At 47.1% G+C, this 26821-nt stretch overlaps 1 protein-coding gene across 1 annotated transcript in view; it reads right to left on the reverse strand.

Annotated features, from left to right (window-relative positions):
- The window catches only part of LOC115322957, a 29423-nt gene extending 11016 nt beyond the window's left edge, over positions 1-18407 (reverse strand). Inside the window, exons 1-2 of the mRNA XM_040207288.1 lie at positions 18333-18407; positions 16036-16051 (exon numbers count right to left, since the gene is read on the reverse strand). Of these exons, the coding sequence (XP_040063222.1) occupies positions 16036-16051; positions 18333-18407 (91 nt within the window). The remainder of the gene's footprint in view (positions 1-16035; positions 16052-18332) is intronic.
- Positions 18408-26821: the final 8414 nt, after the last annotated feature.

The following is a 26821-nucleotide window of genomic DNA, read 5'->3' on the forward strand; positions in this document are numbered from 1 at the left end:
GGGTTGGCAAAGTAGAAAACACGTGCCGAGTTCCAGGTATTTTTAGTGTTCGGCTATTCTCATGACTGCAGTGGATAGACACGAGCCACAATTAACCCCGATGTCCTCTGAGGCATTAATTGTTACGAACCGAAGTCACACTGTTCTTGAGTCTGATCCACGAGCCGCGCTCGACGGTCGTCAGACGGGTGGCTTCGATCAGCGTTATTAGATTAGCTCAGTTACAGAAACGCTCATTGGCGCTTCTTACAGAGGCGGTACCCCCCACCCTCTCCGCGGTTCGCTTCCTGTAGTTCAAAGCGCCAATCTTTTGGAGGCGGCCGTTGCAGTGAATATAGTTCGATTGGGTGTGCGCAATGCTGTGTGGTGAGGACCTGTGAAGAAAACTAGGACCGAGCGCGTTGGTAATAGATTCAAAAATACGAAAGAGTTAGACAAAGAGGACGGACAGGACAAACATCTTTGTGTCCTGTCCGTCCTCTTTGTTTAACTCTTTCGTATTTTTAAATCTGTGAAGCAATGTCGTCGGGATCGTCGTCACCTCACTCTTTCATCGAAATTTCGGAAATTATGTGGACACGCTGGATCGCTCACGACAAGAACATGGCAAGGTAAGAGAAAAATGTTAAAATTGGCTCGGGGAAATAAACTGCGCAGAAGAGGAAGCCGGATGGGCATAAGACATGTATTTTCCATCGTCAGAGAGCCAGCCCGACCACTGGCACCACCATGTCTCCAATCGGCAAGCTGATCAAGCTGCTTGGTTACAAGCTCGATCGCAAGCTCCGAGACACAAAGGCCCTTTTTCGCGCAGGCCGCCGTCCGGTCAACACCGGCGCTAATCCCTGGAGCTCCACCACAGGGTTGATGAACTCCATGCGTCACGGGAAATTCGGCCGAATCGTCTGCAAGCTGGGCACGCAGGGAGCCCTCGCCAGACGCCCAAGACTGGCCTGCTAGAAGTCAGCAACCCACGGCGGCCCACCGAACACCACCATCGCGAGGGCTGCTGCTAGGCTTGATGCTCTTCTCACTCTTCACCATCCCAATATCATCGTGATTATTCACATATTTTATTTACAATACCATGTCATCATCATTAGATGCGGCGCCTCAAGCCTTCAAGGTATGGGCGATTTGCCCCTCTGCGGCGGCGCGGGTCTTCTGAGCTAAAATAAATATAATAAGCTGGACTACATTATTATTTTCCCCTGTTTTGTTTTTAGTTCCTAACACGACTGCGAAAACAACGGCGCAAACGTGTAACAAGCAGCTGAAAAAAAAAGTGAAGCTCTTTTCTGTTTTAACTAGTTTTGTCGTGTTGTTTCCGGTTTGTTTGTTGTGGACTCAGCACCGATGGCGACCACCACCTGCGCGACGATGGCTGTCGTTGAAGGAGTTTCTTTACTGGGTGTTTTGTATCTTTGTGTCGACTGCTAACTTCTTTGTTTCATTCGCCGTTGTTCGCTACTGTTCCCATTTCTTCTTATTTCCGTGTTTCCTGCAAAGCTCGGAAAATGTTTGCACGGTGATTTTCTCATCGATTTGTTTTGTTATGCTGCAGTGGCTGGTGTGCTTGCTCTGGTAATCTTTACATGTTGTTTGATTACCTATTTAGCTAAGAATTAGTGACAACTCAGTTCGTATCGGATTAACAGTAACGTCTTACGACGTATTTCGAGTAGCTAAACGCCTTTTTTGCGCTTCCCACACGCGTTTGAAACGGATTTGATCCTCTGAGTGGCGTTTGAGACCGATAAATGAACTGCTCTATCTTTGTTTCTGTGCGCGTTGTTATTTGTTTTCTCGTTGCAGTTGCGATCAGTGAATCCCGCTTTGCAAGCGTACTGACCGTAATGCCCGTGTCCCACTAGAGCGACAGACAGAAACAAACGATAGCGACAAGCCTCAAACCAGAATCTCTCGCGATTTGAGAGGTTTGTAGAATAAAGGAGGCTAATCTCAAACACGAGCATCATGCACGCGAGGGTATCTTTGGCATTCTTGCAATCGCTCATGATTACTTCACGAGCACCAAACGACTAAACGCCTGCCAAAGGTACCATCGCGAGCATGCTGCATGGGTTTGAGGCTTGTCTCTGTCTTCTGTTTCTGTCTGTCGCTCTAGTGGGACACGGGCATAAGGAGCTGTTTCAGCTGTTGGGAAGACAAAACCGGGCTCTCAAAGCTTGAGGACGTCGCGGGGCCTATACTTTTCCATTGCGTCGTCTGCCCCCATAAACTCCTAGTCCCCTAGAGGGGCTGCTGTCGCGTTCGCCACCGCTCCCATGGGTTTCCGGAGGAGTTTTCTGTATCGGCGAAGCCATATGGTATTTGATGCATCTGCGTTGCCATGCTTCTCTTTGTGTTTTATTTCTGAGGCGCGTCCGCTTTGACCTTGAGCGCCCCGCCGGCTTCCGTGATGAAGCATCCGCGTTTATGTGCTTTTGGCGAATGGAAATTTAACTGCCATTTCGCTGCTACAGACGGTTACAGACAACGCCGGCTTCGCTCCAAGGGACAGTTAATGCATTGGCATTGAAATGTAATTAGTCGCGTTATCCAACTGGGTGGCGTCAACTACATTAGTGGAGTGGCTCGAATTTGCTGGTGCCACGCTGCGCTGGGAGTCTGGGACCCCGCGTAATGTTTCGGCCGGCGCTAAGCGACAATTGGATCTTGCGCGGCCGTGTGGGTACAGAGAACGCGAGTTGTACTGAGGTCGATCTACCGAGCCTGCCACGTTTGGCAGGGGACGTGTGAAGGGTTCGCAATTGCGTTGTTGTCGCAGCGGGCTGGTGGAAGAGAAAACAAGATGAAAACAAAATGTATCCAGCGGGCTGTTAGATCATCCGATGCAGTCCATATGCCGTCCTGATAGAGCCATCCCCTACAATTTTCAGCAGTCTCAGGTAAAATGCTTTCAAAAATGAATTCGTTACAGTTACTTCAAAATGTAGCGAAGTTAGCGTTACAGTTACTTATACGAAATGGTAATTATAATTACCGTGCCTCTTAAAACGTAGCGGCGATACATTTTAGCAACTTTACTCGATGCAAAGAATATACTGCTCACTGAGCATAATGCCGCGCGCATAGCTGGCCAAGTAAGGAGCACCGCCGTGGCCTCACGGTGATCGTGCTGGCTTCCAACGTTAAGAGCCAGGGTTCAATTCCTGGGAGCGACCCAAGCAGCACGTTGTGAATGGGCCATCGCTGGCAAGTGTACTATGGCCAACCAGATTTTCGATGGCCCAAGCTTGGCCAAAGTGCTCGGCAATAGCAGTGTTTTCGTCCTCGTCTGGTGACTTGCCATTCACTTTATGCCAGTCGCTGGCCATTCACTTTAGGCCAGTGACTGGCCATTCACTTTAGGCCAGTGACTGGCCATTTACCTTTGCCCAGTGGCTGGCCATTCACTTTAGGCCAGAGACTGGCCATTCACCTTTGGCCATGACCGGCCATTCATATTTGGCCAGTGACTGGCCATTCACTTTAGGCCAGTGACTTGCCATTCACCTAAGGCCAGTCACTTTCGGCCAGCCACTGGCCATTCACGTTTGGCCAGCCACTAGCGATTGACTTCCGGCCAGTCACTGGCCGAAAGTGGCTGTAGTTATACACTTAATACATAATTTATCACAGACCGCCAGAAAATTTGGGTGTTGCTCAGAAGACTGTCAAGAGTTTCGGGAGGTCAAGTTTGAGAACTCAACCCCAGAAACTTTTACGTAGTAATGACACGCGAAGCTGATGCAAGGCTGCTCAATATTTATTTAACTTTTTGAGTACTAAGTCTTACGACGCTGGTTGCGACCACCATTCCAGTCGTCGTGGGTTCAGGGATGGTATGTTGTCCCACCATTAAGATCCCCCGGTAGTGCAGCAGTAAAAGAAAATAAAAAGAAGTAACTTTAGGTGAAGGGACAGTGCAACAATAGAGAGTTTTAGTAGATCGTTCCGATACCTCCGATAGCCCCGATAACGGTACTATGGATGCGCAAGGGAGGCGGTAGCGGAGTATCGGGTATCGTTATCGGAGTCATGGGAGCGATCTACTAAAGCTCTCTACTGTTCGGTTACAATACTTTTCACTTTACACAAGCTTACTGGCACTAATGGGAAAGAGAAGCCTTGAGTACACAGTAAAAGTTTTTACACACTTAAGGGTGTAAATCAGTTTGTCCCTGGGCTAACACCCTTATGGCGTTCAGGCAAGCACCCTTCATGAAGGGTGCTTGCTAACACCCTTGGTAAAGGGTGCTTGGCATGAAATGAGCACCTGCTGGGGTGGCCCAGTGGATGCTGGGCCACCCCAGCCAATCTGGCACCGGGAGGGTGTCATGCGACGTTTTGGTTATGTGGAGTACAAGGTCACATAACGCTCTCTCGACGCTGGATTGGCTGGTAGCGTCCGCCGCGCTCGGACGAAGGGTGAAATGAAGTATAGACCCCAGTGAACATTTCATTGGAATGTGTCCAATACACATATCAGAACTTGTAAATTGTACAAAAATCATATATGGTATTGCATATTCTTATATTATTATTACGTGATTTACAGCTTATCATGTTTACCGAACACATTTACACTTTTTTTCACTTAGAGGGATTGCCACAACACCACATACGAGGCATGCGATAAAGAAATATTGAGTCACACTAAACACAACTCACTTCATGAAGTAATACAAAAGAGCTCCTTGCAAGCCACATCATAACCCCGTGGGCAATTGGGAAGTGCTACGGCACCCCCCTTTCTCGAACTCTAAGTGAGCAAGCAATGGCCCCAAGCATCGCACTGCATGGCTGAACCATTGTGAACATCATGGTCTGCCACAAACGAAGCATGTAAAGCTTTCCCGTTTGGAGATCAAGTGACATGTTTTGTTTGTCTCAGAGGATTGCAGGCAACCCACGCTTCGCTTATCACTTGTCTCCTACGCGCATCTGGTTCAACACACAAATCGCGCATTGTACCAAACGGTCCAAGAAGACGGAAAGGAAGGACTCCCCTCATTCTCGGACCCTCGTTCGTGCAACCGGAAACAGTCATTCTCCCCCTAGAAGATTAGCCCGTCGCTCAAAACTCGAAAAGTTGCTTTCCCCACCCCGTTCAGCCCTAAGCTGACAGTGTTGTGGAAACTACGTGCTCCTTAGGCCAGCCCACGTGGGCCAGCCACACGCTCGTCACGCCACGGGTACTTCGAACGGCTCGGTTGTAACGCGCTGACGCTATTGACACCACCACAACGCTGCCAGCGCCACCAAGGGCAAAGCTGATAACCACGCCTGCCTTGCTGCTCCACGAACGCGGGGAATCTTTTCTTTCTGATTTTGTTTGCGCCGGATATCCCATGGCGCATCGCGCTCTCCGTTCGCTTCTCTTCGAGCGCTTGCTCGAGTGCACCGTTTAAAACGAAAACTATAACCAGTCGTTCAAAATACAAACGTGCGATTATCATTTACGGTTATTATCCCTCATACTTGATTCACTTCCGAACGAAATTTGAATATTTCAATTTTTGTTTCCGTACCCCTTTAAAGAACACAACTGTGATGATGATTTAATGAATGATGATGATGAAATAATTTTGACTAAAGAGAGTGACCACAAGGGTATACTGAAAGAATCACTAACAATGATGAAACCGAGAAATCTGTTAGTGCTTTCCCTGTGTTTTGCCATTGAGTTGAAGAAGTTTCTTGGCCTATATTTTTGTTAGAAACACGTGTGATGCGTCCGTCTTTTTAAATCTTGATGTTGTGCATATTTTTTATTTCCTAGGTTGAAAGCTCAAGGCATTCCCTGTTGTTTGTTCAACCACATTTACCCAAATGTTAGTAGGTTGCTTTTTTTATATTTACTGTCCTTGGGTATGTCAGGGGTTGTGAACAGTAAAACGCTGTAAGGCCCAGGAAGGAATTCCCTTTGTAAAGTGGTGGCAAGCAGAAGATAAATTGTAAAGACTGACTTTATGTCTTCCCCTACGTTTTCTTTTTTGGGTCGCCTATTCATTTTTTGCCCATTAATACTCATCTGTGTTTGATACTTCTCTGCGTTTGTGTCATCCTTCAGAGAACCCGTCTTTAATAAATTATTTGTTTGCCTGTTTGGCTAGCTTGCACCCTCGTTTTTGTTTATTAATAAATGACTGTAGGATTCTACTGTAGGATGACTGTAGGATTCAAGCACCGTGTTAATGCATACTAATAAATAGCAGCATACTTTTATTGACTAGTGCTGATGATTAGACTAGTTAGTAGCCAATTATTGAAAAGAAATCATGAAGAATATGGGAACAGAGGATATAAACACAACACAGCACTGTGTTGATCTCCTCCTTCTTGTCCGTGCCATTCACATTCCATGTTTTTAATAACACATTTATTAATAATTTTCTGCTTGGTATCATCTGTATAGGGGTTCGCTGGAACGACCCATGTGCTATTGCATTCACTTTAGGGCAGCTCCCCCTTCCTCATGGTGCAATCGTTCAACAAGTGAAAGGAGGGTGTCACTCTCACTCTTGTGGTTCAGTTCCCCAGGTTCCCATAGGTTTCAAGCTGCTAGCCAAACTGAGTCAGGCCTTGCAGCCCTGCAGGAAATGTCAATTCCACTCTTTTAGACGTAGACACCCACATTTTGCGTGTACGTGAAAGAAGCTCCAACAGAGAGGAAACAAAATGATTGGCCTTTTTTTAATGCATCCTTTTCTTTTGCTGAGAACATACATAAACGTTACACGCTATTGTACATTCAGTGGTGCGGCTTAATTTAGGAAGAGCACCTTTTTTCATATAACTTTTATATAAAGAAAAATCTCAATATAATGGGTCGGGCATAAATGGTTGCTATGAACTGCCCTATACATTTACACATTACCTGATATCACCAAAAGAGTAGAGTAGGGTAGGGCTGCACTGCACCAATTACGACTTTGTAACCAATTAATAGTTGGCATTTATTTGTTTATTACTATTGGCTATTATTCTTTGACAAAAAGAATAACCGGGCGAGTTGGTGCGGTGGTAGTCTTTGAACGCCATCAAATATTCAGGTTTGACATTAGTTAATTTTTTCCGCCTTTTTTTCATGTTTTTGCTTTTTCTAGCTCCTCTGATTTTCGTAAGGGCTTTCGCCACTACTAAAAAAACGTGACATCTAAACTCCTTTTATTTTTTTGCATCACACAATCGTAAACTTAGAAAGTGTGCCGGTTCGGTAAACGCGAAGAGACCTAATTTCCGAGGGTGAAACCTCTAAAAACAACGGACAAGTAAAAGAAACAAACAACACAGGGCGTTGTTTGTCCTTTGTTTTTAGCGTTTTTACCCTCGGAAATATGACGAAGAGACCGCGCGTCTCAACGCACAGGCATTAGCATATGCAAAAAATCATGCTGCATGCTCGCTCTTGTAACATTTTTCTCGCTCCCGCTTTATGAAACAAATCGGTGGCGAGCGGCTGTTAGGACAAGACGTCAGAACTAGCGTGACCTGTGATTAACACTTTGGGACGGCGACTGAATGCTTGAACTGCCGTCAGACGGCACTTGAACGCTCCGCACAAGCGTCGTCGGACGAGCGCCGCACGACGGCGCCCAGAACATGCCCACAGTTCCGCCGCGCGGGAATCTTTCTCACACTGCGGAGCGAGCCACAGATTTTGAAGATACGCTCTTTTCAAATGACGAAATAACACAGGGCAGAAGCATAGTTAGAATCAAGCATAGCTTAGCAAGCGCACGGTACACGACAAAGTTTGAAACAGCAGCCCACTTCGCAGAAACAAAAGAAAGTTGCTAACCGGCGTTTGCACGTGTCGTGCATGGGCGGTTCTGAACTTACGGGCGTTGGCAAGAGGAAGCGTCTCTCAGCTCTCAGTCACCGATTGTTATTCTTGAACACGGTATTCGTAAGGAACATATTTAAAATATCCACTAAAACGGCTAAAACGTAAAAAAAAAGGAAATTTCCGAAGACTCTGGAACTTCAACAATCATTCAACCGAGCCCAACGGAAGCTGATTGCGATAGCGATGGTCTTGCGCAGCCTTTAAGAGTCTCTTTTCCTTTTTATTTATTGTTAATTTTTTTAGAACGATACTAAGCAAAATATTGTTATATTAGTAACAATAAGAATGTCACTACAATAATGATGTAAAATATTACAAAAAGTGAGTAAATCTTAGGTTTTATTTAAACTTCAGGTTGTTTCTTTTTTTGTGTAACCCGAAACCGAAGCTAACATAAGCAACGTTTCCTTCGTCGTAATTGTTTGCGTATGTGTGTGTGTGTGTGCATGCCCGTGCGTGTGTTGGTGCGCGCGCGTGTGGATACGTCCCCGTGCATGTGCGTGTGCGTTTCTGGTTGTGCGTGCGTGTGCCTCTGCGCGCGGGCGTGGGATTGCGCGTGTGCATGTGTGTGTACGTGCGTGCGCGCGTGTATGTGTGCGACTGCGAGCACGCAAGCGTCTGTTTGTGCGTTCTATTGCACTGCGCCCGCAAGAAGAACAATTGGATGTCCCTGGACACTGTTAAAACACTAACTTATTGATTATTATTATTATTATTATTATTGTTGCTGTTGTTATTGAAACATAGCCCTGAGACTTTAGACACAAGGCCCTAAACTTTTCTATAGCTGGCTGTAGCTGTATCTATAAATTTTAAGGCCGACCATGCAAAGCTACAGGGGGTGATAGCCTCCCATTGAATTTCCCATAGACGACCATAGGCCATTTTTTATGGGATGTCTCGGACTGGTTTATTATGGGATTTGCCTCTTTATGTGTGTGAGTTTTGTGCATGTCACCATATTCTCAAATGAATATTTTACTGGGGTTGACATGGTCATGGGACAGGTTCTAGCAGCATGTCATGAATATTTGTCAAACATTTTCACAATATTTTGATTTCATGTTGCCAGATATAAACTCGAGACTAACTGATTTTCTTACTGTACACTTCCATCAATAAGTATTTGTAAAAAATGCTAGTATAGAGCATTTCACCCTACTTTCCGATTTCTGAGCATGGAGTGATTTGTAAGAAAATTAAATATAAACTCATATATAAAATTTTGTTTGCAAACATAAAAATTGTATGCAAAAGAGGCACTTCATTATCAGCTATTTGCATGAATTACAACTGACATTATAAAAAACTAGACTGCTAACAACTGTTGCTTTTCAAGCAGAAATCTTACCTGTACATTACGTACAGAGCCATGTATAAGCTTTTCAAAACCATTTCACATTATTTATTTAGCACCCTCCTCTACACCCTTCTCACATTCTTCACTAAATGTAGGGTGTAACACGAATCAGCAAATTTTCGGTAAAATATGAGGTTGTATTCCTAGTTTTTAGGGTGTTAGAAGGGTGTAGCCGAGGGTGTAAGTTGCTACAACACCCCTGTTACACCCTTAAAGGTGTAAAAACTTTTACTGTGTAGTACGGCCGAGCATCACTGGCGTCAATCACCACGATAGCGTCGATAGCGTCACGGCGTTGCCCACCACCCGCCAACAACCACGTTGTTAACAACAAAACCAGCGTCCTGCACATCTAGGTCGAGATGTTCATTTTCTTTTTCTTTTACGTGTGGTTCGATTTTGAACGTTTCCGTTGTGGTTTTAACCGAAGCTGTTAGCTTTCCTTGGATCAGAAAATCAGTATCCTAGCACCTAATTAAAACATTACTGAGACTAGCTTAAGTTTAATCAATATATGAGGGACGTCCTGTTTAGGCTCTTCCAAAACACAAAGCCTGAAATATCCAATCTTATCCGATTCAAGCACAAGCTGATCGGGGTGCGTGGCTAGCGTGGCGGTTTACTAAGCTGAGTGCATTGATACATCTATAGGTTGTTAAGGTAGAGAAGGGGGTTTATGGTCGGTATACAGGTACACTGGCTGGGTAACGGAGGGTGCGTCTTCCTGGAAAGGGGAGAATGAGCGCCCGATGCACCCGACTACAACTTTTTTTTTTCTTTGAGTGCAGTTGGGAAGTATATATGTGGAGCGCTAACCGAAAAATCGCGGATGTGGTATTCGCGCTAAGAGAGCCGCGCAGCGACAGAGCAGTATTGTTAGCGCGAAGATGACGTCGGCGCTGCTTTCGTATTTTATTCTCATAGCACAACGAGGGGCACAATATCTTCCCACTCCTAGTAATGTTCCAAATGAACATATCGCACGACAGTGCTAGTTAAGACAATAGCCTTTCAAGTCTAACGAAAAAAAACTGAATAAAACGGTGATCGTTTAGTTGCGCTAACAGTGTTCGTGCGATGCACGCACTAATATCCTGCCAACCGCTCGCTCATGATGCTTCTCTCGCTGCCCGTCGTTATGCCAAAATTTCGTCAACGCGATGAAAGTTTAGATTATGGGTGTCCCTGCGGCGAAACTGAAAATCAGCACTTTTGGCCGAACACTTGTCGACCATGTTTTTGTCCACTGCGGCCAAGCTGAGAATCAGCACTTCTGGCCAAACACTCGCCGGCCGTGCTTATGTTTCCGGCGGCCAAGCTGGAAATCAGCACTGCTGGCCAAACACTTGCCGGCCGTGTTTATGTCTCCGGCGGCCAAGCTGAAAATCAGCACTGCTGGCCAAACACTTGCCGGCCGTGTTTATGTCTCCGGCGGCCAAGCTGAAAATCAGCACCTGTGGCCAAACACTTGCCGGGCGTGTTTATGTACCCGGCGGCCAAGCTGAAAATAAGCACTTCTGGCCAAACACTTGCCGGCCGTGTTTATGTCCCCGGCGGCCAAGCTGAAAATCACCACTGCTGGCCAAACACTTGCCGGCCGTGTTTATGTCTCCGGCGGCCAAGCTGAAAATGAGCACTTTTGGCCAGGTGCTTGCCGGCCGTGTTTATGTCTCCGGCGGCCAAGCTGAAAATCAGCACTGCTGGCCAAACACTTGCCGGCCGTGTTTATGTCTCCGGCGGCCAAGCTGAAAATCAGCACCTGTGGCCAAACACTTGCCGGGCGTGTTTATGTACCCGGCGGCCAAGCTGAAAATAAGCACTTCTGGCCAAACACTTGCCGGCCGTGTTTATGTCCCCGGCGGCCAAGCTGAAAATCACCACTGCTGGCCAAACACTTGCCGGCCGTGTTTATGTCTCCGGCGGCCAAGCTGAAAATGAGCACTTTTGGCCAGGCGCTTGCCGGCCGTGTTTATGTCTCCGGCGGCCAAGCTGAAAATCAGCACTGCTGGCCAAACACTTGCCGGCCGTGTTTATGTCTCCGGCGGCCAAGCTGAAAATCAGCACCTGTGGCCAAACACTTGCCGGGCGTGTTTATGTACCCGGCGGCCAAGCTGAAAATAAGCACTTCTGGCCAAACACTTGCCGGCCGTGTTTATGTCCCCGGTGGCCAAGCTGAAAATCACCACTGCTGGCCAAACACTTGCCGGCCGTGTTTATGTCTCCGGCGGCCAAGCTGAAAATGAGCACTTTTGGCCAGGCGCTTGCCGGCCGTGTTTATGTCTCCGGCGGCCAAGCTGAAAATCAGCACTGCTGGCCAAACACTTGCCGGCCGTGTTTATGCCTCCGGCGGCCAAGCTGAAAATCAGCACCTGTGGCCAAACACTTGCCGGGCGTGTTTATGTACCCGGCGGCCAAGCTGAAAATAAGCACTTCTGGCCAAACACTTGCCGGCCGTGTTTATGCCTCCGGCGGCCAAGCTGAAAATCAGCACTGCTGGCCAAACACTTGCCGGCCGTGTTTATGCCTCCGGCGGCCAAGCTGAAAATCAGCACTGCTGGCCAAACACTTGCCGGCCGTGTTTATGTCTCCGGCGGCCAAGCTGAAAATCAGCACCTGTGGCCAAACACTTGCCGGGCGTGTTTATGTACCCGGCGGCCAAGCTGAAAATAAGCACTTCTGGCCAAACACTTGCCGGCCGTGTTTATGTCCCCGGCGGCCAAGCTGAAAATCACCACTGCTGGCCAAACACTTGCCGGCCGTGTTTATGTCTCCGGCGGCCAAGCTGAAAATGAGCACTTTTGGCCAGGCGCTTGCCGGCCGTGTTTATGTCTCCGGCGGCCAAGCTGAAAATCAGCACTGCTGGCCAAACACTTGCCGGCCGTGTTTATGTCTCCGGCGGCCAAGCTGAAAATCAGCACCTGTGGCCAAACACTTGCCGGGCGTGTTTATGTACCCGGCGGCCAAGCTGAAAATAAGCACTTCTGGCCAAACACTTGCCGGCCGTGTTTATGTCCCCGGCGGCCAAGCTGAAAATCACCACTGCTGGCCAAACACTTGCCGGCCGTGTTTATGTCTCCGGCGGCCAAGCTGAAAATGAGCACTTTTGGCCAGGCGCTTGCCGGCAGTGTTTATGTCTCCGGCGGACAAGCTAAAAACAACTAGTTTGTGGCCGGACCCTTGCCGGCCTTGTTTATGCCTCCGATGGCCAAGCACTTAAAGTGGCCAAGCTGTCCAGACACTGGCCAACCGTCGGCCGATCGAAATTCACTTTCTGGTGCTGCTTGGGGAGGCGTCTTTTATTTATTTTTGAAATTTAATGTTCTGGTAAATTCGAAACTCTGTTGCATGTTTGAAGTCAGAATGTTCGACGCGCCGAAACTTCCAAACCGATTGTTTCTAGAAGCCCACGTGTGTATAAAAGTGGCTCCGCGTGGCGAGCCGGAGTCAGTCTCGCCCCAGCGTGCGGTCCTGCTGTTACGCCGCCATCGACGCCCGCGACGCTCTACTGTTATCTTTTGTTCTTGTTTTGTTTTTGGCACAAGTTCGCCCCATGAAACGTTTAGCGTGTTTAAGTTTTCGTTGCCTTATCAATTTTCATTCGTGACATTTTGGTGGAGGTGCGGGGTATCGCTTTCTATGCCCGCTAACCTTACCCCTTCGAAGGCATCCCGGCCAAGTGAGGTGCTCAGCCTCGGAAGGCTACCCTTCGCCGAAGACGCCGAAGCCCGAACAAGACGTCGTACCAGAGGTCAGTCTCCCGAACTTGGTTTCTTGCCCGAGAACCGGAAGAAGATCCCGACCATGACCGTCGTTGTCCTACCCTTCGCTGCCCGTTTGCCCGCGTCCTTCCATGGTGAGCCTTATGAAGACGTCGAGGACTGGCTACGGCAGTACGAGCGAGTAGCCCAGCACTACAGATGGACGGAAGAACAGCGCCTGCAGAGTTTTTACTTCGCGCTCGAAGGAGCGGCCAGGCACTGGTTCGAAAATCGCGAAACTTCCTTGACCTTGTGGACCGCCTGCAAGGGTCCGCTGATGCGGACATTCACCAACCAATATCGAGGGGAGAGGGCCGAGGACCTTCTTAGAATGAGGACCAAGGGCGCAAACGAGACAGTCACCAGTTTCGTCGAGCATGTTCTGCGCCTGGTCGCTCGCGCCGACCTTCAAGCCACCGACGAAAAGAAGCTGTGGATCCTGATGCGATGTGCAAAGGATGACATCTTCGGCGGTCTTGTCCTCAACACCCCCCCCCCCCCTCCCTCCACCGTCGAAGATTTCGTCGAGGAAGCCGAGAAAATCAAACATGCCCTTCAAGCGCGCGCCTCCCATTACCAGCGACTTCCCGGCGTCGCTGCCCCCTCGACTTTCAGCGGCAACATCCCGGACCTCCGCAAGATCATCCGGGACGTCGTGCGGGAGGAAATCACGAAGCTTCTACTTGCTGCTGTAAGCCCGGCTTCGCCCTCAATCGCCGAGATTGTCCGGGAAGAAATTCAGCAGGCGCTGCAGCCAGAAGTCGTTGTCAGCACCGCTCCCGAACTACCGACACTGAGCTACGCCGCAGCTACCCGACGACCACCGCTCCCTGCTCACCCGTATACGCCGCCACCCCTACGTGAACCTCCAGCGCCGCAGTATTCCCGACGCCAGGAAGATCGGGCGCACGTCCGCCCAGAAGAAGCTGCGCCACGAAAGACCGACGTGTGGACGACGGCCGATTGACTCCCGTTGTGCTGTCACTGCGGTGAAGCCGAACATATTTACCGTTGATGCCCCTACCGACAACTGGGGCTGCGCGGGTTTCACTCGAACAGCCCGCGCCCACAGTACGTACAGAGTAGAGAGTCTCCGTTAAAGAAAGGGAGGTGATCTAGGAGCAATTTGAAGAGATGCTGAACGACGAGATAATCCAGCCCTCAAGCAGTCCGTGGGCCTCTCCAGTCATACTGGTCAAGAAGAAGGACGGAACGCATAGGTTCTGCCTGAACTACCGGCAGCTGAACGCGGTGACGAAGAAAGACGTCTATCCACTCCCCCGTATAGACGACACGTTAGACCGGCTGCGCCACTCTCGATACTTTTCACCGATGGACATAAAGAGCAGCTACTGGCAGATCGAAGTCGACGAACGGGACCAAGAAAAGACAGCTTTGTCACGCCGAATCGACTGTACGAGTTCAAGGTGATGCCCTCCGGACTATGCACGGCGCCAGCAACTTTACAGCGTGTCGGCGTGTCCTTCCAGCTTTGGAAGGACACGGCCCCAACGATGATCAAACTCACAGGAAGCTATTAGGTGGAAAGGGCAGTTGATTTGGCGCCAACAGCTTTTTTGGCCGCCCTCCGGGTCCTTCCCACCGACCGCGGCCTCTATTTACGGCTTCAATTGGAAGTTTCTCATTTGGCTGGCTTGAGCCGGTATGTCGCCTCCCCTTCTTCCTGCCTATAGCTCTATGATCCACACAGCGCCGCTTGCCCTTCGCCAGCGTCACCGCCATCGCCTCTTGTTGCGCCGCACAACGAGACCGACGTTAGCAGGCGCCCGCGCGAAGACGGACGCGACCGCCGTCTGCTCTCATCTAGCTTCCGCGCGTTTGCCGCTTGGGGCGGGGCGGGTATCCACCAACCAGAGCCGTATATGGGGAGAGTTTGGTCAGTCTATGATCTCGCCGCCGTAACGCTCTCCTCCCGAGTGAGCCAATCAGCACGCGGCGCAGAGCGAGAGGCATGAGCGCATGCGCGTGAACTCCCGGCTTGTCCCACCTGAGTGGGGAGGGCCGCCATCTTCGATCATTCTCCCCGCGGAATGCGTGGGATCGGCATCTAAATCTCGATTATTGCCTTTTATATCGCTGTCTCTGGCAAGAAAACGACATTCTGTTATTCCTCGGTGGGTTAAAAAGCTAATAAATGAAGATTTTTCGGCGTATGGCCACAAACTTTTATTCGGGCGAAAAAGAAGTCGGCCCGTAGCACACGACGCGTAGCCTCAGCAGTGCTCTTCTCCGACCAGTCCCCGACAGCGTTGCTAAAAAATGGCGGTCGTCTCCTCTCTGCTCCCTTCTTTCCCTCTCGCTCCTTTCGCGCTCTCCTCCCTTACTTTTACTTTTCTCCTCTCCCGCGCCTTCGTCGCCACACCCACTGGCCAAACTCTCCCAATATACGGCTCTGCCACCAACGATGATGTCAAGCGGCAAGGCCCTGCCTTCAAGGTGGTATTCGCTACACGCCGAATGCTGAGAAGGCAGCGTCTCGCTTCGGTGTTCCAAAAGACACTTGCCGCAAAAGACACGTGAAAAAGAAAAAAAAAGAATTTGTAACTTGAACAAATGGCTCGAAGAAGCAAGCGCTGTCTCCGCGCATGCGTAAACGGTATCGGTAAAGAAATAATGCGACGCCCATCGCCTGACCTCCTACCCAAAGATTTTGTGAATGTGGCTGGCACCGTGGGCTTTACGCCAGCCTCTGTGGTCACACTACCCTATATTAGAGCACTGCACTATAGTATCATAAATTCCCAAGTTCTTTTTTTTTTACAGGTTCTAGAAAAGGCTTGGTTGCAGACGCAACCATTTTTAGTATTTTATTTTCTGGTAAAAAAAAAAATATATTGATTTCTCTACCATGCAATCATGTCCTTTTGTACAGGCTCTAAGAGCTGTAATGTGGTTTACGTTTTTTTTTCGTTTTTTTCTCTTAAACGTTCACTACGTCAAGAATGGATTGACACGTAGACTACTTCCACCCTTCTGTAAAAAAAAAATGTTTTTGTTTTTATTAGCGTTTGTGAGGTTTCAGAAAAGCCTTCACTCACCTTCGGGGTTAGAGGCCTGGAATTGGTAAAAAGAAATAACGTATTGTTACGGCTATTCAGTAGTCTATTTTGCATGCTAAACATGTTAAAGGGACCATGAAGGCAGTTTCGAAGTTTTATTCGACGATTGAAATGGATGTCAGGCGCGTCTCAGATACTGTTGACCAAGTTCTAGCCCGGACTGAAGTTTGGGTGCCGCACCAATCGAGCAAACAGGCGCGGTAATAATAGCGCCGGGAACGATGCCTGAAACCCCACCGAGGCGGCGGCAGAAAGGTGAACCAAAGTGCGCCGTCGAAGCGTGACGACAACGGGCTCCTCGTCTGGCGAATGGTTCAAACGATAGACGCGCTCTTGGTTTCGATTTCGGTGGTGAGATGTGATGAAAAAATTTTATTTGAACGTTGGATAATCTTTTGAAGTTGTAGTTGGGAATTAATAGGTCTCATACCGTGTATAAAAGCATAATCTGAAGCAATCCCTCCGTTTGTTCTGGTTGAACGCATCCCGCACAGCTACCTCAGGCGCGTAACAAGCATCGAGCAACCATGGACAATAAAAAAAAAAAAAAAAAGAAAAGGGCACGAGCGCTGGGGGCGGCGGACTTTTGGTTTTGGTTTCGTGCTTCGTCTCGTGTTCGCTTTGCGAACTGGTGTCTCACCAATCATGCCGCGTTTATGTGCAGTAGTAGGTTGCGCGAAAGGTCGGCTAAAGACGTGCGGTTGATCGGGCGATGTTAGTTTGCATAAACTGCCGACCGATGCAGCAATGCGCAGCATTTGGTTGCGCGCCGTCGTCTTGCGTAGATCTGTGGACAACGGTGTCAGGATTTGTTCGTTCCATTTCCGACCAGAAGACTTTGAGCAGCACCTTCACGTCAGCCAAAATCTGGGTAAAAGTGGGGCGGGGAGTCGTTCTGGGGTGGCGGCGACCGAGGAGTTGGTGTTAGGTCTGGGGCACCCTCGTAAAGCGCCAATCCAGAGTTCTGCGTCCTTAGCAGCATCTCCAGTTCAGTCGGGGTGAGGTCGCTGAACGGGAGCTCAAACTCGTTTGCGAGCGCGGCGTTGTCGTCCATTTCTTCCAGGTTTTCTTCACAGACCGCCGTGCACTAGAGCGAACCACGGGAACCACACTGAGTGTGCACTAAATCCTACCGATGCCGACAGTGCTCCCTGACGTCACTTCTCCTTCCAGAGACGAAAAAGGGAAGAAATATGAATGTTTGTTTCGGTTTCGCAAATTTATTTTCAGGTACAGAAATAACAGTCACAACGTTCTAGAAAAAATTGTGTGGCATACCAGGACCCCAATGCTTCCAAGAACACCTTTTTTTAAAAAAGAAATTAAATTTCCTTCATGGTCCCTTTAATACTTAAATGTTTCTTCCACTAGAAACGGATAGATATACGTCCTGTATCCAGGAAGTAAGTTGTTCTTTTTGTAATAAGGAACTCATCAAACGTATATGAAATGCCTTATTTTGAATACATTTCGCATGATCGAATTAGATCGCATATCTTGCGATCTAATTCATTTTGATGTTAAGGAATTCGTCGTATTGTAGCCCATGCGTTTGGTTAGCATTTTTAATGCAGTTTGTAGGAGCCCTGAGTCAAGATCTGGGGCTTCATTGTGAAAACAATGGATCTGCTGAAGTGTTTTGTGACATTTTCGTAAATATATCACAGATGATTGCCATACGACGGCGGGGCCAGAGAGCAGCTTTCCTTACGGCCTTTGGTCTCTCTTAGGGCCACTAAATAAGCTACGCTTCAGAGTAACGACACTTGGCCATATTGCGTCCTAAAATCATGGTTGCCAGTTATCTGAAGCTTTATCTGAAATCCCAGGAAACGCTTTTCCGCCCTCCACAAATGTTTAAACAGCTCGCGACGGAGCAAAGCAATATTACAACACCGAATCTAATGCTGAGGAAGTCACACTTTTGAGTCATGACGATCGGCAGTTGCGTCTGCTCTGCATACGAACCAAAATGGTGGCGCCCACGACAATGTCGGGGAACAGAGTGCCGACACTCTAAGCGCAGCTCATTTAGTGGCTCTAGTCTCTCTCAGAAGCATTACGCTTTCCTTTTTTTCAAGCCACGTTGGAACACGACCACGCTACCCCCCCAGTGCTGCCTGAATCACCCTTGAACCCTGTTCCGACGATAGTGTTTCAAATTTGTACCAATGTACTCCCCCCATCTTAAACCGAATAAAACTTGCATGTTACCATAAACCGAAGTACCAAGATTAGTTTTATGGACGGCTTTAAAAGAAATCGATTCAACTTACGAGAGCTCCAGAAAAGAGAACGAAGCAGTGGAACAGTGCTTGGACAATCATGGTTCTGCTGCGATCGTTCAGCATAACACATTTACGGCACCAACGCTGAAGGGCCAGAAGAAATCAGTCGGTGTACCCTCCGCATTTATAGAGCCTCACATCATTGCCCACTCTGCAGCTGTGAACCCGTAGGTCGATGCGCTTTGTATAAAAAAAAGCCCGCGTTGAATGAGCAGGTGTGACCATTGCTCATGCGTAGAAATCAGATCTACATCGCCAGCGCAGCAGGGCCTGCTGGTTTTTAACATTTAATGCCACCCTATGACCGGCACTTGCACCAAATGCTTCGTGCAGAGTCGTAGATTTCCATCCAACTCACTACACGCCACACCCCTGTGTAATGACTCGTGAATCGCCGAGTTATGGGTATTTATCAATGGCGTTTTAAAGAGAGTAAAGGTTTTAGAGAAGCAGAAATACTGAATTTATACGCGGATGTTTTCTATACTGAACAAACGCGGATGATTTCATGTCAAGGGCACTATTGCCATATAACTTCATCGTTATCTTTTTTTTTTCTCTTGCTACCGGAAATTATTATAGAGATTGCACTAAAATCCCCAGCTTTCTTGTCCATGAACACCTTGCGCCCCCTCTCGCCTGCTCTCCGTAAAACACTGTCAAAGATTAATTTCAGCCGAAAAGCTGTATACATCTTAATTTTCTCCGGTATATCCTTTATGTTCACTTAATCTGTCGTTGATGCATCGTGATGTCCGTCCTACATACTTAAACCCGCATTCCAGCGGTTATTCATACACAACACCATCCTCGCAACTCACCGATCTTTCTCGATGGTTATTTTTGCAGTTATTCGCACATGTTCGAAATAGCGTCAATCTACTCAGTTTAAAATCCGAGCTAAAGACCATGTCTACTCCAAACGTTTTCGTACAGGCTTTCGAGTTGTGCGAAAGTCTATGGAAACATGGGATCACAGCAAATCTGGTCCTTTCACCTTGTTCTTTTTCTCTACTTCCTTTGATAACTATCTCTAATCGCCGTTTGATAAAACTGTCTTTATACCCTACACTGGTCAACCTTTTGCACTGTCTTTCAACCGAATTCGTGATAAAATGAACACACGATCTGTCTGGCGCGTTTCTGACCAACGACATTAAAACCCCTGCAGGTACTGAAAACCGCAGATATTTTGCGCTTATAGTACATTATAGTAACGATTTGGGGGTGATATATTTATAGCATTGTGGAGGTCATATCTTTCGCGTAAAAATGCGCAAACATCGCTACTCTAGCGTTTTGTCACTAGATTCTTGAGCCGTTATCTACAAAAAGTGAGGCTACGATATTAACATTTATGTCATATATTGTCATTAAGGCGTTCCTTCGAATGATATATCAATAAATACTTTATCTTAAACGGGCACTCAAGTGGTTTTTGAGTTCGTGTTTTGATGATGACAGCTGAATTTAGACGCCCTAAGTATCCCTAAAAACCAAAAAATATAGTCATACGGTGATTATTTCTTTAATGAATATGTAATTGAAGGCCGCCAAACCTCGGATCCATCCGAAAACGAAACCACTCTCATTGGTCCTCGCACCCTTATCAAAAGGATCTCGGGCCAATGGAGTTGGACGACGTTCCGTCGCGCAGCGATCCCGAGGTAGCCGCACCGGCCAAACTTTTTTGTCATTCGAGCTTCGATCATGGCAGAGTTATCTACGCTTGATGACCTGACGCCGTTAGAGGTTGAAATTCTTCGGCGGACAGCCGACCTGGGGATGGTCTCCTATGACGTCACTCCGACGTGCGATGTGGACGATAGCAGCGCTTCGGAGTCATGTTCGGGTTCCGAGGACGTCGAAACGCAGACCATTTCGGGCGTTCTTCGATTTCCGGTTGGGGCAAGTCGTAACCAAACCAACGTTTGACATCGCAGCGTTACCTCTGGTACGTGATGTCAAACGATGTCGCCACGTTGACTTTCGCCTCGGGAGGACGGGGGGAAGGCTGGTTCAGACATGTGCAACGAGCGCATACCTACGACTGCGTCTGTTGCAACCGGAGCGGCCGAAACGACCGCTCTGCGCCGCGCGTACACGCACCTGTAACCACTACAACAAGCGCAGCGGGGGCTGCGGGTCGTCAGCACGGCGACTGCTTCTACGCCGCCGTCAGCTGTTTCAGCGGCCCCTCTAAAAAGGGGACGCACTGCTACTTAATGCCGTAACAGAATATAGACAGACGGTTTTCTATAGCCTAAAGCTTTATTATTACTTTTTCTTGATAGGCTTGCAGGGTACAGTGGATGAAAAAAAGGAAATAAAAAGATGCAGTCAGCCGTCTTGGACGATCAGGACTCTAATACACGACATTGCAATAGTACAAATATCGCCACATGCCTTTTCTACGATTATAAAAGACAATGTAATCTTAGCAGCGATTTAGCAACGCATAAATATGATTTCGTGATCAGATAGACGTTGCGAGCGTTCAGGATTGCTAACACTAATCACTTTTCTCCGGTGATGAAAACGCGTGAAAATTCGCATCCTTTATGTGGTTCGCGCCTGTAATACCTTGAACTTGAGCACACGCATGAAATGCGCCAAATGAGATGTTCGAGGACACAAATGCTTAGAAGGCAGTACTGTAGTCGAAGTAAACAAACACGATGGCACGGGCGTTTCTGCTGTCTTGAGAGTGCCTCCACGACATCGCCGCCACGACATCGCCGCACGCGTAGGTGGATCTTCCCTTCTAGTACGTGCTGGGTTATCATAGCGACACACGACGAAAATTCACAGTCAAGGATAGCGCTTTTACGCGGAACGATGAGCTTTCACAACGCCGTCACGCCGACGATCACCACCGACGCCACGTTTGCGGACAGAAGGAGTCGGCCGGCCCGCGACCGGCACGACCGACCTGCAACGCGCGGAGATACGTGCGCTTCCGCGCATCCCTGGGGAACGGGAAATTCCCCCCCCGCGGAGGAAGGCAAGGAGAAAACGTAGTCCCTTGTTTGTGAAACGATAATTGCAGTATCGCGTATTCTAAACTAGAAATATTTTACGTCTTGTGAAATTATCATGCACAACATATTTAAATGAACTGAAAATTGTTTCTTTAGCGAAACTTTACAAAGACCGCCAAAAATTTCAAACATACGATAATTTCATTGGTCCTCACAAGTACAGAAAGAATCCGCACGTATTTTATTCCTGCGTGATGAATAGGCGGTTCTGCCTTTTAAAACTGAAGATACTCATTTACTGACACTTCCTTAACACCATCGCACCAAAAAGTAGCTTCTCCAAAAACCGCTTGAGTGCCCCTTTAATGACTGAAATTTTTATGTCGCTCGAAACTTGTTCTAAATTACAATGTGAAGAAATTTCAAGGGTAAATTTCAAACAAAACAATACCTTCGATTTCACAACTCAAAGACCGGAGACGGCCTTTCTGTCGTCTCCGGACCAGCTCGCCTGCTTACTAGCTTTACCTTTGATTTTCTTGAAATTTATAGTCGGGTGATTTCAGATAAGATCGAGCAAAAGGTGGCTGGTCGACATTTTTAAATCAACTGATATTTTAATATGCTATTGTCTAGTGTCTGGTGTAAACGAATCCACAGTTAGTTTTGACCAGAAAAAAAAATTTGGGGACACGAAAAGTCGTAAGGCACGAAGAGGTGGACAGTTGCATTAACGCGCACTGATGGAGGAGGCACGTTTTAAGGTAAATAACTAAAATAATAAAATTTTGAGAATTCTAGTACTTTTCAGAAAACCACTATGTGTACAGCTTGCATGTATTATATACTAATAATATTTAATAAAACATACATATTGTTTTTAAAAATTGCTTAACATGCCTGCTCGAACGACGAAAGGCAAAATCAGAAGGCCTGTATCTCATTGAATGATTTAATCATCATCATATACTTTTCAGATTGTATTCTACTTATACGTGGTTATTATTTAAAATGTATGTTAGGTATCTGAATGATATGGTAGTTGTAATATACAGGGTGTTTTCTTTTTATTCTTACACATTTGTTTAAAAAAAAAACGTGAAAGCTACGCTAATGCGGTTTGTGCAGGTGGGTTATACGGCGAGGCGGACATTATGTGGGTGGCTAATCTTTGCGATAAGTAGGCTAATTAATTAAAATTTGTTACATAACTTTTTAATTACTGAAAATAAACATATGGTTGCAATTAGAAACTTGCTGAGCATCATCGAAAATCCATAAATCAACTATTTTTAGCAGGATATAATGCCGGGGCAGCATTTTACGGCGTTCTGTAAATACGCTCCATTTGGACGCGTTTCTAGACTTCGGTTTCTTATCGGAGCGCATCTACGCGCCCGCGGTCCCGCTCCCCGGTGGTCGCGGCGTGAAGCCATCTCCTCGCCTCCCTCGTAGAATGGAGGGAAATACCAAGCTATATGTACATGGGTAGCGAAGCTTCCATAGAAGCCCACATGTCGAAAAAATGGCGGCCCATGGGGCTGCTTTAGCGCCATCTATGAGTCGTGGGGACACTTCCGGCGGAACAAAAAATCAACAGGAAATGACGACACTTCCGGAAAAAAACGTGACGCCATCCGTGCGTGCGGTTTGGCGCGGAAATTAAACAAAACTAATTCCAGAGACCACAGGTAAATGAACAACATGCACACTAAAAAGTCTCAAACATAGTTCCGTGTTTGAGCTTTGTTTGATACCTTTTAGTGTATATGTCGTTCTTTTTACCTGCAGTCTCGGGTTTTTCTTGGGGTGTTTACACCTTGTGTTTACTCTTTACTGGAATACTGGATCGTTTACGCCCTTATTTGCCCTTGCTCTTATATTTTGTTCGGAATGTTTTCTTCTGCAGTTGACTTTGTTAGCCGACCTGCTATGAGAGTAGTTTCATTTCGTCACACCATCGTGTCTTTGCACTGTGGTTAAACTCCAGCCACAGTGTTTTGCTTTTTGTTCCTTCAGAATCCCTCCGAAATATGAAAGAAACCTTAAAGCAAATGATGTAATGTCACAAAAAAGAGTGAATCAAATTGCTGGAGTGTGTTGGGCGTATGAAATACACAACAGTAACTCTAATGCAAGTCCAACGTCGCATTAACAGTCGCGTTTTATTTGTTCTATTCACTTACAATCATTCACTCAGATTACTCACTAGAATTATACAATCGGTATCAACTATTTTGAAACGGTCATGATGGAAAAAAAACTAGTAGATCGGTACATAAGGCACACTGTAACATAATGAGACATTGGACAATCAGCTGGATGTTGTGAGGACATTGACAGTTTATAGGAAGCCACTAATAACTCGGAGGTTCTACAGTGTTCAGAGGACAACTGAGGCCACCACTGTAATACACAGAAAAAAACTACACTTTTCTACACATTCCTTGGGCAAGGTACCATAACGCTGAAAATATCTTAACTTGTATCTGCTGGTGCTGCTACACTGCAACGCAGCGATTGTTTGGTGCAGGTCAAGGAAGCCAAGTGGAGTAAACCCTCTTAGAGCCCTCTGGTATGCTGCACTTCATAAGCCAGTGTTGCTTCACAGCTTTAAACGCTATATATGTGAATCAGTTAGAAGACTACATTACTCATCAAGAAACCGAAGAAAATTAAAGGCTCGAATAGAACATGCCTGCACTGCTTTAAAAAAGTACTCTGGGTGGTCTCACATACGTAGCCTGTGCACTTGCTGCCTAGCTTTACACTTTGCTACTGTATCAAATATTTCAGCATTTGTTTCCGCGCGAACCAGTGCAGAATGACTCTGCCAATCGGAGAAAACAAATCATCATAAACACTTTCGTCAGATACAGTCAGAGGCTTTGGAATATTCTGGTGAAAAAGGACACAAAGAGTTCGGCCTACGTTCTCCTTTGAAATTAGGTTGTTGACACGTCTCGATGACTTCCTCACAAGCTTCAACGAAAAATCTGAAAGAATGAATGAATGAATTTGGAGTTTTATGGGGCAGCAGCAACATAGGCCATAGTGCGCCAAAATCTGAAAGAAGCAGAAGGAATTGAGAGGATTCCAAAGTGGGAGTCGGCAGTGTCTTTCACACTCAAATACAAGAGCACTCTATTTCCCCCCAGAAAAACAGGCACTTTCTGTCCTCAGCTCACATTTCTGGGATGTTCCTACACAGGAATGAACCTTGAGGAATTTCGATGCCAGCCACCCAGCAAAATAAACCATGTTCTCTTCTATTGCCAAAGGTTAATTTGAAGGCGAATCGTCTGCGTGGTAAGAAAAACTGTGCTTCCTGAGGCAAGAGGAGGAGAAGGTGCCAAAAGGCCTGCCGGGAATGTAGCAAGGAGCGACATGTCGTCAGCGCAGTTTGATTTTTCCGACAGCTTGAATAGGTTGCTAATCAAAAGGTGCCTGAACGCAGCCTGAAATTGACGGAAAGTGGAGTTCGTGTTTGCACCTGATTTTGAACGTATAACAGCAAAAGTGTTTTTAAGGGTGTCCTGGTTCAAATGGCGGTTTAAAAGGAGGGAAAAACCGTAATTAACCACGAGGTGATTGCTGAAGAGCAGCAGTGACCTAACTGTCAAGCAGAAGCCCCGAATGCAGTGCGGCTGCCTTCTACACCCCAGTACTTGCAGGCTTTTAAAAACCAGAATGTACCCTTTCAGAAACTCCTCATGGATAGAGCCGTTACACATTGCAGAGGCATATGGCGTCTTCGCAAATTTCTGCGAGCTATTTAGGCTGTCAAAGAGACGGTCAATTCTTTCAACGAATCTCGCTGTGTGAACAGCTGTGGCTGACAATTGCTGAAAAGTAACAAGGGCGTATATTGCAGCTGCGCAGTGATTGCTAAACACTTGAGCTGCTAGCTTCACCGACATCGTTGACGAGAAGGTCAAATTAAAATGCTTTTCCTTCAGCTTTGGCATAGAACGGATCTCAAGTTTACGGCCCTTTTCATAAGCTTCCTTGATGTAGGAACTTTTCACTATGTAATCACCAACTTTTTAGTCGTATTTGAATAACTTGTTTCTGAGTCACGTCAAAAGGTGCGGAGCATGGAAAAGGAAAAAAAGAGGCTTGCCATTTATCTCTACGTAAGGCTTTTCGGCAGTTACGATGCTTGAAAAAGAGACACGTTCTTGCACCATTTATCGCATACAGCAGCTACCGGCTCCAGACCAGCGTCCACAAGGGCGTTGTAGCACTGGAAAAAAAGGTATTTTAGTACATCTGAAGGTGTGCCTTTGTGAGCAAAAAAATAGCCAAGCGGCTGCTTCCACGGTGTTCCGACTCCTTTCGCCATCAACATGAAAGCCTTATTTGCCAGCTTTTTGCCTTGCTGTTCACTATGTTCTTCAAGTCTTTCAAACCTGTCAGACCAGGGGTTGTATGAAAGCTTTTTTTGATGTGCATTTCATCAAAGACTATGCTGCAGGCCCGATCGGCTCGAGAAAAAGAAGCTGCCCGCCTCTTTAGCAGCTCGAAAATGCCAGGGTAAAATCCAACATCCAGTGACACACGCTGAAGCCATAGCTGCAGTGACCTTACTGATGGCAGCCTGAGCAGTCGCCTCCAATACTTATAGTCTTTGGGGCTATGAAAGTAGAGGCCTAAAGCCAAAGCTTTGTTGTGGCTGCACTATCTCTGGCCAAACCGGCTCACATTGCTCATTCTAAGTTGGGCTTCAACGAGTGCGGCGACAGGAGGAGACACATGAACGCGGACACTCTCAACGACTTCGGCAACAGTCCTCATCTAACGTTGTCGTTGCAGCCTTCTTTGCAGCCTCTTGTTACGCTCTTGAAGTTATCGCACCTTGGCTCTCAGGGCGTTTATCTTCTTGTTGCCGATGCTGCGGCTTTTGCAGGGTGCTGCAATTTGACAAATCACCCAGATTAGATCTCCAAGAAAAACGTGCATTCACCATCAATTTATTAAATGTGTAACCTATTCACGCTCAAGAATATTCCTCAGTGATTTGACGTGTCTTTAAACAAGAACAGCAAGTGTGACAAACTACACATATGCAATTCAACTTTAGGAAAGCAGCAGTATACCTTTATGTCGGACTAGGCGCTTCATGTTGGCCAGAGACCTAATAGTTCAAAAAGACAAGGACGCACACAGAAACATGCAAGTCAGAATAGGCATCCAAACTGTGAAATGCATTTTCTTAAAGCTTGCCCATACCTTACCTATGCCCATGGCACTGTAACAGTGAAGCGCTCGCACAACAACAGACAACTAAAGTTTGGCAGATTTGACAAGGGACCATGACAGGCTCAGCATCACACACATCAGCACGGCAGCTTTTCGATAACTTTAAAAAACACTGTCTTACGTGAGGTTTTGCGGGAAGACTTATGATTCAGTGAAACCGGTTCAGCTGTTTTGATATGACGATGTTAACACCTGCATGTAGAACATCTTTTCTGTATTTTTGTGTGCTTGACA

This window comes from Ixodes scapularis, unplaced genomic scaffold (assembly GCF_016920785.2).
Source record: "Ixodes scapularis isolate PalLabHiFi unplaced genomic scaffold, ASM1692078v2 PGA_scaffold13__105_contigs__length_92229423, whole genome shotgun sequence".
In the NCBI taxonomy this organism is placed as follows: Eukaryota; Metazoa; Arthropoda; class Arachnida; order Ixodida; family Ixodidae; genus Ixodes; species Ixodes scapularis.